General features: G+C 54.8%; 3 protein-coding genes across 3 annotated transcripts; 2 read left to right on the top strand and 1 right to left on the bottom strand.

The window, feature by feature from the left end:
• The first annotated feature begins 20 nt into the window (after positions 1-20).
• CAOG_05311 (polypyrimidine tract-binding protein PTB-2) lies at positions 21-3,363 on the top strand. Its single transcript, XM_004346946.2, has 2 exons — positions 21-59; positions 1,218-3,363. Exon 2 carries the CDS (start codon positions 1,324-1,326, stop codon positions 2,821-2,823), a length of 1,500 nt encoding a protein of 499 aa, XP_004346996.2. The 5' UTR covers positions 21-59; positions 1,218-1,323; the 3' UTR covers positions 2,824-3,363.
• Positions 3,364-4,678: 1,315 nt separating this feature from the next.
• Positions 4,679-11,182, top strand: CAOG_05310 (hypothetical protein). The gene is made up of 2 exons (XM_004346945.2): positions 4,679-4,965; positions 5,498-11,182. Exon 2 carries the CDS (start codon positions 5,571-5,573, stop codon positions 10,986-10,988), a length of 5,418 nt encoding a protein of 1,805 aa, XP_004346995.2. The 5' UTR covers positions 4,679-4,965; positions 5,498-5,570; the 3' UTR covers positions 10,989-11,182.
• CAOG_05309 (hypothetical protein) lies at positions 11,144-15,431 on the bottom strand. The gene is made up of 2 exons (XM_004346944.2): positions 15,291-15,431; positions 11,144-14,688 (listed from the first exon to the last, which is right to left on the bottom strand). Exon 2 carries the CDS (start codon positions 14,669-14,671, stop codon positions 11,366-11,368), a length of 3,306 nt encoding a protein of 1,101 aa, XP_004346994.1. The 5' UTR covers positions 14,672-14,688; positions 15,291-15,431; the 3' UTR covers positions 11,144-11,365.
• Positions 15,432-16,247: the final 816 nt, after the last annotated feature.

The raw sequence follows: 16,247 nt of genomic DNA, 5'->3' as shown, positions 1-16,247 counted from the left end.
AATCGCAGGTCAAAGTTGGACGAGAAAATTCACTCCTCGCTTTATTTGTGTTGATTTCGGTAAATTCAGAACAAAAAAAAAAAAAAAAAAAAAAAAAAAAAAAAAAAAAAAAAAAGGCCTCGCTGTTTGCTTTGTGTTCGTTTCAGCAGCCTTTTTGTCAGTGGCTGTTTCTGATGGGAAGCTGGTTCTCCATCCGCCGCTCACTGAAGCCTCAGCCACCTCTCAGCACTTGCGTCGTGTTGCCATCCCTCCATTGCATCGCGTTCCTCGCCTGCTGCAAAGCCGATCGTGTTGAAAGTGTCGCGTTTCATGGATCCCTTTTTTTTTTTTTTTTTTTCAATTGTCTTTTGACGCTTTTTTGTTCATTCGTGTCGGCGGCCGTTCCAGGCGACGTGTCGAGTGGAGCAGGAGAATCGCATTGCAGCCAACCTACTCGGCCGTGCCACAGCGTCACGCGACTCACTGGCGATCTGGCTCAACCGAACAAGTGGAAAAAAAATCATTTTTTCCTCTTTTTTTTTTCCATGTGCTTTGCAAAGGCATTGTGTAATGGTGGCTCAATGACGACGGCGTTTTTGATGCTGGGCTGCTCTCGCTGCAGTGCGACCATTCAGGCAGACATGATGAAAACACCGCATTGAAATGCCTTGCCATGGTGTTCATTCGGCAGACCCGTGCCTCCGGGTGGCAGGACGAGGCTTTCGTGAGATTCGGCGATCTCGGGGTTCCGATGCTCGCTGCAAGCAGTCGAGCAAAAACACATGAAGATGCGGAATCGGACGTATGAGAATGGATGAAGCCATTTGTCCGCATTTGCGAGGTCTTTTGATGTTTTGGCCAAAACGCAACAATGAAAGGCTGAACAATGCTCATTTCACTGTCTCTCTTCGTTTTTTTTTTTTTTTTTCTGCTTTTTTCTTCTTCTTTCCTATTCACATCTTGATTGTCATCGTCGTACTTGTGGCTGAGTTTTTTGCTCTGCGTCGCTCGTCTTTGTCTCGTTGGACACACACACATTCTCTCTCTTCTTCCATCTCGTCTTCAACATGTGCTCTTTGCTCTTCTCTTCAGTCATGGACTCGTGAGTTTATTGGCCTTTTTTTTTTTTTTTTTCCTTGTCCTTGTCCTTGTCCTTCCTCTCCCCGCCCTCCCAGGCTGTCTCCCGTCTAAACTAACGCCTGCTTCTTCTCTCTTCTCCCCCCTTTGCTTCCTTGCAGCGTTGCGACCAAACGCGTGAACGACACTAGCGCCGAGAACTCCCACTACCCTTCCTCCACCACTGACAGCGACTCTCCACAGGTTTCCGAACCAAAGCGCGTGCGAATGGATCCGAGTGTTGACGGTCAGGACGCCATGTCCTCTGCTGCGCCCGCGGGTGAGCTCGGCAAGGTGCTGCATGTGCGCAACATGCCGCTCGATGTCACCGAGCCCGAGCTGATTGCCATTGGCGCCAAGTACGGCCCCGTGGCCAACACGCTCCTGCTCCACAACAAGGGCCAGGGCTTTATCGAGATGGAGCAGCTCGATGCCGCCAAAAACCTGCTCGCGGCGTCGGAGGCCAACCCCCAGTTTATCCGCGGCCGCCGCGTCTACTTCCAGCCCTCCAACCACGTCCAGCTCAAGCGCAACGAGCAGCACCACGGTGGCGCTGCAGCGAGCGGCAGCCACAGCGGCAACAACGACTCGTCGTTCGAGCCCAAGCCCGTGCTCCGCGTTGAGATTCACAACGTTCTGTACGTCGTGACGCTGGATGTCCTCCACCAGATCTTCTCCAAGTTTGGCAACGTCCTCCGCATCATCACCTTCAACAAGAACAACCTCTTCCAGGCCTTCATCCAGTACGCCGACCTGAACTCTGCCAAGAACGCCAAGTCGTCGCTCGACGGCCAGAGCATCTACACTGGCTGCTGCCAGCTCCGCATCTTTTACTCGCGTCTTGACGAGCTCAACGTTCGCTTCAACAACGACAAGTGCCGAGACTACACCAACCCCAACCTCCCGACTGGCGACAACACTCCGTTCGGCGCCGCTGCAAACACTGCCGGTGCTGCCGGCGGCCGCATTGGCAACTATGGTGGCAACGCCTATGGCGGCTACCAGGCTGGTGCCCAGCAGGGCGGCTATGGCGGTCCCGCTGGCTACTCTGCCGGCCCCGCCGCCGGCGTCTTTGGCGGCAACAACGCTGTCAACGCTGGTGCGTACGGCGCTGCTGCTGGCAACAATGCCCGCAACATTATCCTCGTCAGCAACCTGAACGATCAACACGTCACCCCCGACATTCTCTTCATGATCATTGGCACTTACGCTGACGTCCACCGCGTCAAGATCCTCTACAACAAGAAGGACACTGCTCTTGTCCAGGTCACCGATTCGCAACAGGCCCAGACTGCCATCCACAACCTCAACATGCAGACCTTTTACGGCAAGGAGATGCGTCTCAGCCTGTCCAAGCACAACGCTGTCGCCCTCCCTCGCTCGGGCTCTGAGGAGTCGGCCTTCGAGCTGACCAAGGAGTACATCAACTCGCCCCTGCACCGCTTCAAGGTCCCCAACTCGAAGAACTTTGCCAACATTTGCCCGCCCATCGACACCCTGCACGTGTCCAACATTCCCGACAACTACCCCGAGGCCGATCTCGTTGCCGAGTTTGGCAAGTATGCCCCCGTCGTTCTCTTCCGTCTCTTCCCTAACAACCACAAGATGGGCGTTGTCAAGTTTGGCTCCACCGACGAGGCCATGCAAGCGCTCGTCCACATGAATAACTTTAAGATTGGGCCGACCAACTATCTGCGCGTCTCCTTCTCAAAGGTCTCTGCCACCTAAAAACACACGCAGGCTCCGCGCGGCTGCCTTTGATTTCTTTTTGTGTGGGCGCCATTCATAAGGTCTTCCTCTTCCTCTGCTCTTGCTTTCTGTCTTGTTTTCTTGTTTTTTTTCTTCTCGCCTCTTCCTAGCGTGCTTTTGGTTATTACAACAACAAGATTACAACCCCCCCCCCTTCTCCCTCGCTCTCTCTACATTTTACTTGTATTCTCCTACTCTCTTTGGTTCTTTCAGATACCATTATTACTGTTACGCACACCGGCATTTCTGTCATTGATATCCTCTTGCTTGGGTCCTTGATTTTCAGTCTATCCGTCTCCGTTTTCATTTCTTGATTTCAAACCATCAGTCTCTGTGTGAGCTTGTCAGCTCGTCTGCGCCTTTTTTGTTTTTTGAACAAGCCACTCTGTGGTTGAAGGCGTGGTGGTAAATCCGCTTTATCTCGTTTGAGCATCATGATTATTTTGATTACTTTTTTCTTTGTTTATAATGATTCGACGACTTGAACCGCCGCGTGGCTTGGATCGCGGTCAGTCTGGCCGATCCTGCCGCGCTTGTTGACAACGACCAGACGTTTTGTGCCATGGTCGATGCTCGAGAATGATCTGTTCGACACCAGTGTGTTTCGACAGACAATAAATTACGTTGCATTAAGGACCAGTAGGAAATGACAACATTTGACAAGTCGTCCGTCAGTCTTCATCTTTAATCTTCATTCTTAGCCCTCATTGTTTATCCCCCCCCCCACTCCTCTGTTTTTCATTTCTTTTTTGCTTGATCTTTTTTTCCTTTGCTCGCGTTCCTCCTTGCTTTCCTGTGTCTTCTACCAGTTGCATTGCCCTCAGCTTCAAATCTGCAACAAATTGATTCATGGATTCCAGCTTCCAACGCGTTCGCAGATTTTGAGGTTTCAACACGCCGTGTCATGTAAGTTCATCATCCATCTGGGTTTCCCAATGAGGTTTCTACACGTACACACACACACACAGACACACACGTACAGATGTTCGTTTCATGATTGTGAAACGGGGATTGAGAATGGTGCAAACGCACCGCGGATGATTGTTCGGACCAGGGGGTGATACCTCATTTTCACACTGCTTCAGGTGCGATCGATGGCGAGTCGGGGGGTGTGGACATCCAAAGCACTCCACAGGATCATGTAGGAACACGTATAAGGCGGGAGATGACACGCAATCTCAGCTCTCGTGTGCACGGCTTGATTCTCGCTTCTAAAACGGGAACTTCCTCCTTTCGCGTGGTTCAACGATGCGCGCTCAAATCGCGTATTCCCTCCCATTCCAACCAATGAGCGCAGCACTTGATTCACAGCCTACTGCTCCATCCAACAGCGGCAATTGAGCGACCTGAGCACTTGCGAGTCGGATGCAACAGAGTGGGAGGGGAGTGGGAGTGACTCGGTTTTTGGCCTTTTTTGTTTTTGGTTGGTGTTTCAAGATTGGGGTGTTCAAAGGATGCGACCGAGTTTGTCACATCATGAATCGAACATCAGACGGCCACTGCGTTCTCTGTACATCATTGAACCTTCTCTGTGATGTTTCCCACGCGATCTTCTCATCGATTGATGGTTCGATGATGGGTCGATGAGTTAGGAAGCCAGAGTGCGTCACTTGGTTTTTTTGTTTTCTTTCGCTGCTTCTTCCAACATTGTACGCTTCACCTACGCTCTGCGTTTTTAACGATCAAAGAGAGCCACATACGTGGGTGTGGTCGACACAACCTTTGGAGAAATTGATTGTGCGGTTGTGTGGTTGACGATTTCGAGATTTTTGATTTTAGCCGGGTTTTTTTTTTTTTTTGGTTTCGCCTTCCTACCCGATGCATCTTTGTTTGGAATTGATCACTCCTCATTTCTTGCGTTATTGTAATTTTTATTGTCAAACAGCATCCTCCATTTGATCGATCGTCTCGCAGGCACCTGTTGAGCGATTCTACCAGTGTGCGTGTGTCATTCTAGCTTCCAGTGTGCATTCAACAACCCGTGTTTCCGCTCGGCTGGTCCCTTCAATCGCTTGCTCCCTTGCGTTGAATCAACGAGCGTTTTCTTTTTGTCCTTTTCTTTTTTTCTTGAGGTTTCACGTCTTGGCTTCTTGGGTCTTGCATTCTCCGCCAAGGCCAACGGTGAGTTTTGCTTCTTTGTCATGCACACTCTTCTCGCCATGGTATTGAGCTTTGTGGATGGGTTCACAACTCCAGCTTCGAGCTAGCTGGAGCTGCAAGAGTAAGAAGCTCCCCACCCGGGCGTGTGGTACCACCCCAATCAAGTGGTATGGAAAAAGAAAAAAAAAAAACGAAACCGTCAAAAATAGTTGACAAACAAAACTCATATCTTCTTCCTCTTTACTCTCGTTGGATTCTTCTTTTGTCTTCATCCTGCTGGTCGGTGGATGCTGCGAGACGCGTTCTTGCCACATCCAGCGGTGCTGCAACGCTGCGTCTTTAACGATTGTGCCTTGTTTAAGACGTTGGAGCCCCTGGCGTGTAATTCTACAACGCTCGTTCGACCTTGACTTCCTCCTCCCACGCACTTATTTTGTCTCTCGGGCTTTTTTTCACCCGCCCATCCCCCTCCTTGTTGTCGTTGCTGCTCCCGTCATACTGCCTATTCGTTCGATGACCACCTTACTCACTCTTATTCGTTTCCTTGACATAGAGTCGAACGCAAAACCGCATCTTCATCCTTGCTCCTGCTTAGGCACACCTCGCTCCGGTTGACAACTCGACGAATGCTGTCTCGGCAGAAGGCTCGCGTGCCATCTCTGGCGGGACTGCCCTTCATGATGGCCGCTGTCGTCCTATTTCTCGCTGCTGTCGTTGCCATGTCGGTTGACGCTGCCCAGATGGCCAAAACGACCTCTGTGGTGAACGGCAAAACGGTTTCGTACAGCTTTCGCGTGACCAACGGATTCTTTGAGGAGTTTGTCGGCGTCGGCGCTCCTGGGTCGACGGACGGCTGGATTACCTTTGGCTTTGTTGCCGGCATGAACTTGGGTGCGACCAAGCCTGGATACGACCCCGGTGAACTCCCGCTGACCAAGGGCGAGTACATTCGCGCGTTCAAGTACATGCAGAGCGTCTACTCGAACGTGGTTCGTGTGTACACCGTCCTGACCCCCGAGTTTTACGAGGCTGTTGCCGAGTTCAATGCTGGCACCACAGACCCCATCTATGTTCTGCACGGCATCTGGACGCCCGAAGAAGAACTGATTGGTGACGACAACAACGGCCGCAACGCCTACGACGCCGACATCAAGGAAATCATGGAAACCAACATTCGGAATGTCCTCTCCGCCGTGTACGGACGCGGCGATGAAATCACCTACGCCTTCCACAAGTCGGGCACCTACAGCACTGACATTTCTCAGTGGGTTGTTGGATGGCTGATGGGCACAGAGTGGTACCCGTTCGCCGTCAATGTGACCAATGTTTTGAACGCTGGCCTCGCGCCGTACCAGGGCACCTTTGTCGCGTGCACTGCGGCTGCATCGCCGTTTGAAAGCTGGGTTGGCATGATGCTGGACCTTCTCCTCAAGTTGGACCACGGCTACGGAATGCTTCACCCGGCCTCCTTTGTGAACTGGGTCACGACCGATCCCCTCGTCCACCCGTCCGAGCCAGGCCCGCCCATCTCTCAGGAAGACTGGCAGACTGTGGACGCGCTGCACATCATTGTCAGCTCTGGCTGGACGGCCGGCTCGTTTATCAACTTCCACGCCTACCCTTACTACCCGGAATACATGAACTTTATCGATCCTCGCGACAACATTCCGTGGATTCCGAACGTCGACCAAGCCGACCCGTACATTGGCTATCTTCTCCGCCTTCGCGCGTACTTCCCCGGCCAAGCTCTGATCATTACTGAAGTGGGTCTTCCAACCTCCATCGGCAACTCGCACTTTGGCTACAAGGGTCGCAACCACGGCTCCATGACGGAAGTCCAGCAAGGCCAGTTCATGGCAAGCATCATCCAGATTCTCCAGCAGGTCAACATCCAGGGCATCTGCCTCTTCCAGCTCATTGACGAGTGGTTCAAGAAGAACTGGAACACGCTCAAGGTCGACGTCAACCGCAAGGTGTGGCACAACCACATGAGTTCCGAACAATTCTACGGCCTGATTGCCGCCGAGGTCCCGCAAACCATCACTGTCGACGGCCTGGCAAACGACTGGCCAACCACCATGCCAAACTACCTGGCTGCCACTGCCCTCAGCACTGGCCTGCGCCGCATGCATATGCGATCGGACGCCTCCTTCTTGTACATTATGGTTGAGCGCAACGGCAACTGGCTGCCCACCGACGAGCTCTGGGTTGCGTTTGACACTGTCGCCTCCCAAGGCTCCTTCTCGATCAACGCCCAGGACGACAACACGCTGTACGACATTCCCGTCGAGTACGCCTTCTCGTTCACTGGAAACGCAGTCAACATGTACCTGAACGGCTACTTTGACCTCTACCTCCGTGGTCCTGGTGAGTGGGTGGGCGCCATCGAAGACGCGACCACTCTGTACGATTCCCGCCGCGGCCTGTTTTCCAAGTGGACGCAAATCACGAAAAACCCGGCAGAGTACATCATGCCCGACGGTAGCTCCATCGACACGCCGCCCGAGGTCTTTATTGGCGGCGAAATGATTCGTGGCACGACAGACTTCACCGACCCGTACTTTAACAACATGGCCACCTGGCAGTCCAATGGCAGCATTTTTGAGATTCGCGTCCCGTGGATGATGCTTGGCTTTTCCGACCCCAGCACTCGCCAGGTCTACACACTCACCGGCTCTGCCCGCACTCTGGGGTACAACTTTGAGACGTCTCCGGGCGTTGGCTTCCAAACCGTGTTCAACCATGCCAAGGACGACAAAAAGTTCTTCGACATGCCGACATGGACGTTGCCTTGCTTTTGCGAGCGCGTCAAAAAGTCTGCCGTGATTGTCGCTCAAGCCTTCAAAGCGAGCCGCAACCTTGGCGACAGCCCGATTTACGGACTGGACGGTCTTGTTCAAGAGTACTGCGAGTGCCCGACCGAGACGAGCAATCTTCTCGGCGACGTGCTTTCCAACCTGCTGCTCGGCTCCATCTTGTTTGTCACGGGCATGCTGGCGATTGTCGGCGTCATTCGCCCTGTCGTCTCGCGCATCATGTACTGCTACACCTACCGCAAGTCGCGCACCGATCGCAGCATTGGCGTCCTGCAAGGTCTTGCGGTCGCTCTGCTGGCCTGCATCCTCATCACCGTGTATGTCGTGTCTGTCTCCACGGGCAAGGACATGTTCCAGGTTGTCAAGGACTTTTCCAACACGGTCGATGGCAACGGATCAAACTCGGGCACCATGGAAGACCAAATCTTCCAATTTGTCTTCTACATGCTCTTGCTCAACTACGATGCCATCCTGCTCTTGTGTCTTGCTCTCTTCATTCGTTGGCCAAAGCCCGCTCCGGTGCCTGCCGCAGATGCCGGAACAGCCGCCATGCTCGCCGCAACTTGCCCTCCGATCAAGGGAACTGCTGCTGTCGTCGTTCCGATCGCGTCCACCAAAGATCAGGACACGGCTGCTACTGCTGCTGCTGCTGCTGGCGACAAGCCCAAGGTTGGCCGCCATGCCTTCATCATCTCTTGCCACAACAGCTCGGCCAAAATCCGCAACACCATCATCAACATTATGAAGCGATCGGAGCCGTGGCAAATCTTTGTTGCTGACAACGGCTCCTCGGAAAAGGAGCGAATTGCCACCGAAGAAGAGTGCAAGGCGTTGTCGGCCGTGTACAGCAAGTCGCATCCAAACTACCGCGGACGCGGCGTCAACTTTGGCACGCTCACGGAAGGCTCCAAGACTGTCGCGCAGTTTGCCTCGGTCTTCAACTTGCGCAACTACCCGACTCAGATTGACTTTGTGACGCTCATCGACGACGACACGATTGTGCCAGACAACTGGACTGAAGCCGAGGTCGTTGGCTACTTTGATCGAAACGAGCACGTCAAGTGCCTGGCCTACCCTCTGCATGCACGCAACACCGTCCACACCCTTGCGTACTTCCAAGACCTCGAGTACTTGCTTGCCGGCTACATGAAGGTGGTGCAAGCCCGCCTCGGCACTGCCCTGTTCGCGTCGGGTGCGTTCAACACTTGGCGCACAGAGTACATTACCGACATCTTGTTCCGACACGACACGATGCATCACGGCGACGACTTGCAGCAAGGTCTGCTTTTGCACTCGCTGGCCAAGCGGCCGTGGATTCTGGACGAGTCGCGCAAGCATGAAGCTGGCTACAAGGTCGACACTGCCGCCACGATTGTCGTTGGCACGGATGTGCCGCTGTGCTGGTTCCACTCGCGAGACATTGTGCCATCGTTCATGCATCGGTGGTACAAGCCCCCGTCGTGTGACTGCGGTGAGCCGTCGCTCTTTTTGCAGCGCGGCAAGGGCTGGGAGGTCTCGCGTCAGCGCTTTTTGTGGAAGTACCTGAAGATGATTTTCACCCTGCGCGCAATCACCTGCTGGACTGGCTTCTGGGCGCGTGTGGTCGCGCTGTACGACGTTGCCCTCATCTTGAACGACTGGATTCTCTTCTTGTACGGCATTGTCATTCTCGTCATGAGCGCCAACCCGCTCTTCTTGGTCAAGGCCATGATTGTCGCCTGGGCAGTCCAGACGTTTGTCTACTTTATCTTTGGCTGGCTCGTCCTGACCCCGGCACAGCACCCCATCTCGCCCGAGGTCAAAGTGCTCTTCCCCGTCATTTACAAGCTGCCCGTGTTGTTTGGCATTCGCATCTACGGCATGCTGTACAACATCTTTTACTACTTGCCGTTTGTCCGCAACAAGACCAAGGTTCGCGCGCGCTTCAACCGTCAGACCAGCTTCCGCGGCAAGATTGAGGGCGCCTTCAACGCCAAGGAGGAGGAAGCCAAGGCGGGCGCCAACGGCTCGCCTTCTGCCCGCGCTCTGCTGTCGGCCGACTCGGCAGACGAGCAGGACATGGACAACATTGCCAAGCTGCTGCAGGGTGAGAATGTTGATGCATTCGACCTCAGCGAGCACGTTGCGCAGCTGCGTCGCCGTGCTACCAACCTCGATCGCGAGCTTCGCAACGCTGTCATGCTGTATGCCCAGATGCGCGGCGACAAGCCTCGCTCTGGCATGATGCGCCAGCTCTCCTCGCAGCTGGCCGAGCAAGAGGAAGAGGCCCAGCAGCAACATCAGGCAGACGCAGGTTCGCTCGCTGCAGGTGCCGATGACGCTGCTGCAGGCGTTGGCGCTAGCGCTGGTGCCATCTTCTTGGAGCAGCACCGTCAACGTCAGCGACAGGCCCTGACTACAGGTCGTCGTGCAAGCAACTTTGTCAAGTCTCTGTTCAACGCTTCTGTTCGCCCTGGAGGAGCCGCTGCCGCCGGCGGGCATCCGCCCCACTCGCCAAGCTCGCCGTCTGCCAGCACCCGTCAGCTGCAGACAGAACTGAGCGACAACTCGGCGCTTTCCGTCGCGCCAAGCTACGAAGAGCTGCCGCCCGGCGATTCGGCAAACCCACGTCCGGCACCACGCCGAAAGACCTCTCGTCCAGTCCTGCGTGCCGTGCTGAGCAAGCCTGCCGCCGGTGGAGCTGCTGGCAAGGGCTCGGACGAGCAACGTCGCTCCTTGGAGCGCTACATTGCCGAGCGCAAGGAAATCATCCAAGCCGAGACGGCCGCCGAGCTGAACAATTGCAAGACCGACCAGGAGCGCGAGCGCGTCTTCAACGATGCCGCCGAACGGGTTGCCAAGCTGGAGCGCGATGGCGCGCTGTCTCTCAAGCTGGTCACCTCGCACGGTCGCAAGTCTTCCATCCAGTCTTTGTATTCGGCAGACTTGTACGGCATGGTCGCCAAGTACAACGAGCAGAAGGACGCCCTGATTGCGCAAGGCATTGTCACCCCAAGCCTGCCTGCCACCGCCGCCGAGCCTGGCTTTGCCAATGCCCCTCATCGCACGGCCCCGCAGCCCTATCCTCGCCCTCCCATTGCTGCCCCATCTCTGCCCGGCCCGCCTCCGATTCATGCCATCGCCCCGCCGCGTCCCGCGGGCCCCGTGCCAAAACATGTCCCGGCCCCGCCGCCCCCGCCGCCATTCTTGGACCGCGCAGACTCCTCTGACACTGATACAGAGGTGTAAAAAGTGCGCCATGATTTTTTTCGTTCTGTACTGCGTTCGTTGTGCGTTTATCCGCTTTTGTTTGTATTTTATGTTGTTGTGGCTTGTTGTTTGCGTGTTTGAGTGACCGCATGCTGTTGCTGCTTGTTGATGTCAGTGTACTTGTACTTGTAGACTACTGTTTTGAATTCATTTTTATTTTATACATAAACTGGTGACTTTGTCGTCAACGTAAATCAGCGTGCAATTTCGTTTCCGAGCAAAACCGATATGTGAAAACCCACATACAGCAAGCCAAGCGCACCTCATGCATCATGCAGGGCATTTTTGTGAGAAGATAAAACTACACATACTAGTACAAAACACTTCCACAGGGGACTTGGAGGCTAGAACTCGCTTTACACGGTTGACGAGCGACGGAGTGCGGTAAAGTCGGAATCGTCCGCCATCGCCATGGGATCGGCCTCTGGGATGCTAGCAAGCGAGTCACGACGGGACGAGACGGGACGGTAGGCACTCTGAGCTTGAATGCTCGCCTTGCGAACGCGCTGGACAGCCTGCTTCTTCTTGAAAGCCATGACGCTGGCATAAATGACGCCAACGGATGCAACACCCCAGCCGGTTACGGCAGCGATAATCAAACCATTGTCAGAGCCATCGCCAGTCGAGGAATCGTATGTCGCGCTGCCAGGAGCAGAGTACACGGCCGCATTGCGGCGCGCATACGTGTATCGACCGCCTTCTTCGCGGCGTCGGAGCGGGGCAGCCAGCTCTGGCGCGGTCTGCTCGTAGGAGCACACGCAAGGTGCCACGACGGGGGTGCTGCAGTCCTTGCCAGTGTAGCCGGACTGGCATGAGCACTTGCCGTTCACGCAAGACCCATGGACGCAAGCGTCGCAAGTGGGTGCCGGTTCCGAGCCGTCGCTAGAGCCGACGGTACAGTCAATGTTGCCAAGGTAGACAGAGCAGTCTCGTTCACCGTTCATCGTAAAGTACGTCTCGACGTTGATGAGCTTGGGCACGTTGGTGAACACAACCTGGTTGTTGCTGTCGGGAGTCAGAGCATCGTACGTGTCCTCGCGCTGAACGCATTGGACAGTCTTGGCAAGATTGGACACAATGATCTGGCCATTGATGTACTCGCACTTGGGGGTGCCGGTCGAAACCTCCTCGCCAGTCAGCGTGCCAAGCAGGTCGTAGGGCAGCATCTCGTACGAGTCGTAGTGGTGAATGGCAAGGCCGCCAAAGTTCGGGTTGTCCGCAAACATGGGTCTCACATTGTCAAACATGAGCTCGAGGTAGCCATAGCCCTCCTGCCAGAACGAAGCGGCAGGCGGAGCAAACGGAGTCATGATGGTCTCGGCGCCAAAGACAAGCGGAACCTTGGAGGCAAGAGCCAGGTTTTTGACCACACCGCCGATGCCGTCCTCGCCGTTGACGAAGCGATCTTGGGTGTCGTAGTAGTTCATGATGCCAATGTAGTCCATGACGCCGCCAGCTTGGACAGCATTCCACAAGTCAGTCACATACTGGGCGTAGTCGGCGCCAATGTCAGCGGCAACCGTCAGAGCAGGGTTGCGAGCGGCGGCAGCAGCAGTGCAGTACGAGTAAATCTCAACGTAGTTGTTCTGGTACTCGTCGTTGTAGTTGTCCTTGCCGGCGCCCGTGTTTTGACGCCAAGATGCACCAAGCGTGTGCGGCTCAATGTCAAGGTGGATGCCGTCAAAGTTGTCAGTCGTAGCGGTGGTGCCAAGATTGAATGAAATCAAGTCGTCGCAGATCTGCTTGGGGACCTCCTTGTTGGCAGTCATGACCCACTGGGCGTTGCCGCCAAGGAACTCGACGGCAATTCCGACCTTGTGAAGCTCGGTCAGCAGGTAACGAAGCTGCTGTGCGCCAGCAGGATCCGTGAGCGCGGTAGTATCGACTTCAAGGAAGATGCGGTTGAAGGCAAGGGAAGGGTCGTCGTGAGGAGCCTGGAGCCATGCGACGAAGGGAGCGACGTTGGCTTGTTGCTTCAGGGTGGGCCAGAGCTCCCAAACCCACATGGCGCGGGTAGTAGCACCATTGGGCATAAGCTTGCTACCGGGCCTGACAACAGGCGGGGGAGCGGACGAAGTTTTGCCCGGCTTGATGCTGGAGGTGGCTTGCGCAGGCGGGGGCTTGGCGGTCGTGGTTGGCTTGCCCGGCTTGACAGCACCAGCAGTGCTCGTTGGCTTGCCTGGCTTGACGGCTCCGGGTGTGCTGGAAGGTTTGCCAGGCTCGACTTCGCCGCTGCCGACCACGCAGTCAATGTTGCCCAAGTAGCCGGAGCAGTCTTTGCTGCCGTCCAACGAGCTGTAGAGCTCAACGTTGCAAAGCTTGGGCACATTCTTGAACACAGTCTTGCCGCTTGCGTCAGGACCGGCAGCTTCGTAGGTGTCGTCGCGTTGAACACACTTGACATTGGATGCGAGGTTGGAGACGATGAGTTGGTTGTTCACGAGCTGGCACGAGCGGACACCTGGAAGGACAACACCGCCGCCACCAGTGCCAGTACCGGAACCGGTACCAGAGCCAGAGCCCGAGCCCGAGCCAGTGCCGGTGCCAGTGCCGGTGCCAGTGCCGGTGCCAGTGCCAGTACCAGTGCCAGTGCCAGAGCCCGAGCCAGTGCCAGAGCCAGAACCGTACGGGGCACCTCCGGGGAAGGCCTCCTTGCCGAGCGTTCCAACCAAGTCGTACGACATCAGCTTGTAAGAGTTGTAGTGATGGGTGGCAAAGCCTGCAAAGTTGGCAGAGCTGCGGTACGTGGGATAGACGTTCTGGAACAGCTTTTCGATGTGACCATAGCCCTCCTGCCAGAATGACGACTCGTCGGGAGCGTACGGGGGCATGATGGTCTCCGCTCCAAAGAGAACCGGGATTTTCGCGTTGGCCAAGTTCTGAACCAGGCCGCCGACGCCGGCATTGCCACTGATGAAGCTGGCTTGGGTGTCGTAGTAGTTCATGATGGCGACGTAGTCGTGGACCTTCTGGGACATGATGGCGCCCCAGAGATCCGTCACGTAGTAGCTGTAGTCGTCGCCAAAGTCGCCGGCAAGCGTGACCTTGGGATCCTGCGCGTTAATGCTGGCACGGCAGGAAGCATAGACCTCCATGGTGTTGTCCTCGAGGTTGTCGTTGTAGCGGTCCTTGCCAGCGCCCGTGTTCTGGCGCCAAATGGCACCCAGCGTGTGCGGCTCAATGTCGAGGTGGATGCCGTCAAAGTCGTCGTCCTGCGTCGTCGTGCCAGTGTTAAAGCTCAGAACCGTGTTGCACAGCGCCTTGGCGACGGCCTTGTCGCTATCCTGGGCCCAAGTGTTCTGGCCATCGAGGTACTCGACAGCAATGCCGCGGAGGTGTGCCTGAGAGATAAAGTACCGCAGCGCAGCTTGGTCTGAGGTGAGCGCTGCCGCGCCAGGAGACAGGAGAATGCGATTGTAGGCGTACTCGGTGTGGCCGAACGGCTTCTGGAAAAAGTCCAGGAACGGCGCCACGTTGGCCTTGACGCGCAGGGTCGGCCATGATTCCCAAACCCACATGGCGCGGGTCGTAGCAGTGGGCATCTTTTTCTGGGAGGCGGTCGAGTACGCCGCCTGGGTGCTAGTCGCAGCCGCCAGCAAAGCTGCAGCGACAAAGCAAGCGACTGCTGCGTTATGCAGCAGAGTGCGCCGAGACCGAATCATCACGATGGTTGTTTGACCTGTCACGGATGATAAAATACAAGTGCAAAAAATGTCACAAAATTAGTAAACAGGAACGGGTGGACGAGGTCACCTGCATGTGCACAACAACTTTTTCGCGTTTTTGTTTTTTATTGTCATTTTTGTTTTGTTGTTTGTTTTTGTTCGTTTTGTTGCTTGGAGTCGCAGTGGCACATTTGCGTTGCTGCGATTCTGTGCGTGTTTTTTTTTGTGGTTTTATCGACACTGAGATTGCGACCGTTCTTTCGACGTCGCGATCGTGGCGTGTTGGGGAAAAAAAAAAGCGACTCAAAGAACGCCGAACCCTTTCTGATTTTATTTTATTTTATTTTTTTTATTTTTTTGCTGGTCGGGTTCGGCGTTATTGTTTCATCCAAACCGAACCCCCCCCCCATCCGCCCTTCCCTCGACTCTTCCGCCGTTGCGTTCCACCAAATCTGAAGAGCTGCTCAACACTTTGATGTGCAGAAAGGCGGCTCGAAGCTGGACGTGATCGCAGCTGGCCCCAGTGAAACTTGGGGGAAAAAAAAGCGCAAAAGAAATGAAACAAACGAAAATGACAAAAATCAAGGTCGCCGTCAAGTTCATCAAGAACACTTACGATAACGTCGAGAACAGAGAGAACAGAAAGAAAGTCGCAAAGCGCAAATGCTAGAAATGCAGGAAAGCGTTTCAAAGACCAAGAGCAAATCAAAGAAACGGAAAGCGCCGCAGTGCAAGAGACAACTGGAGCGAAAGAAGTGAAAAGAAAAGACTGACCGCCGAACCGTAAACCGCGCTGGCTTTTTGAACCTGCGAGAACTGTGGTACGCAGCGAACCAGACGAAAGGCATGGAATTTCATCGAACTCAATTTGCATGGAAACAATGTCGGGTGGCCTCGACATGGTGCGAAACCGCGAGCATACCGAAACACACGTTGTTTGCTGGGACTGGCAGATGAGCGGAACAGAGTGTGACGAGGGTGGAACCAATGTATTCAGTTGGCCAAAGAGTTCAAGAAGCATGCTCCAATATACGAACTCGTTTTCATGCCAACGGTGTGCTATGCTTGCAAGCTTGGAGAAAATGTGGCAAGAACAAAAACAGACCCTGAACTCGTGGACGGTACTGTATGGACACTAAAAGTCACGCGTAGCATTCCCCCTCCACGCCCATACATTCCTTGCCTTGTTCGGTTTGCATCCAATGACGACAGGTGCGGTTGGGTGGCGACCCCTCCCTGCCAGCACCGGTGCACAAACGTGCGGCAGGATTCTGGCAAACCAACCACTCTCGTCCGTCCCTCAGAAGCGCGCACAGACGCGAGTTGATGTACTGGAGACCACAGGAAGGATTGCATGAGAGCAATCCTTTTGGTAATTAGGTGCGGGTCGGTCGAATACTGCCACAACGGTATGCGCGCGGTTTGGTCAAATTTCGGCGCGCGGTTTGGCAAATTTCATCGACTGCCTCGTGTGTATGGAAAGAGGGGCCTCATGGCTCGGTAGATTTTTTGCAACAAGTGAGCATACCGATCGCAAGGTGGTAAATCGCGAAGCTGGCGTATCGGGATGCTG

The sequence above is a fragment of the Capsaspora owczarzaki genome (assembly GCF_000151315.2).
Source record: "Capsaspora owczarzaki ATCC 30864 unplaced genomic scaffold supercont2.8, whole genome shotgun sequence".
Classification (NCBI taxonomy): Eukaryota; class Filasterea; order Ministeriida; family Capsasporidae; genus Capsaspora; species Capsaspora owczarzaki.
This window is presented reverse-complemented; position numbering and strand designations above follow the sequence as displayed.

Coding starts and splice junctions, on each gene's coding strand:
- CAOG_05311 (XM_004346946.2), top strand. CDS start 1,324: ATGGATCCGAGTGTTGACGGTCAGGACGCCATGTCCTCTGCTGCGCCC.
- CAOG_05310 (XM_004346945.2), top strand. CDS start 5,571: ATGCTGTCTCGGCAGAAGGCTCGCGTGCCATCTCTGGCGGGACTGCCC.
- CAOG_05309 (XM_004346944.2), bottom strand. CDS start 14,671: ATGATTCGGTCTCGGCGCACTCTGCTGCATAACGCAGCAGTCGCTTGC.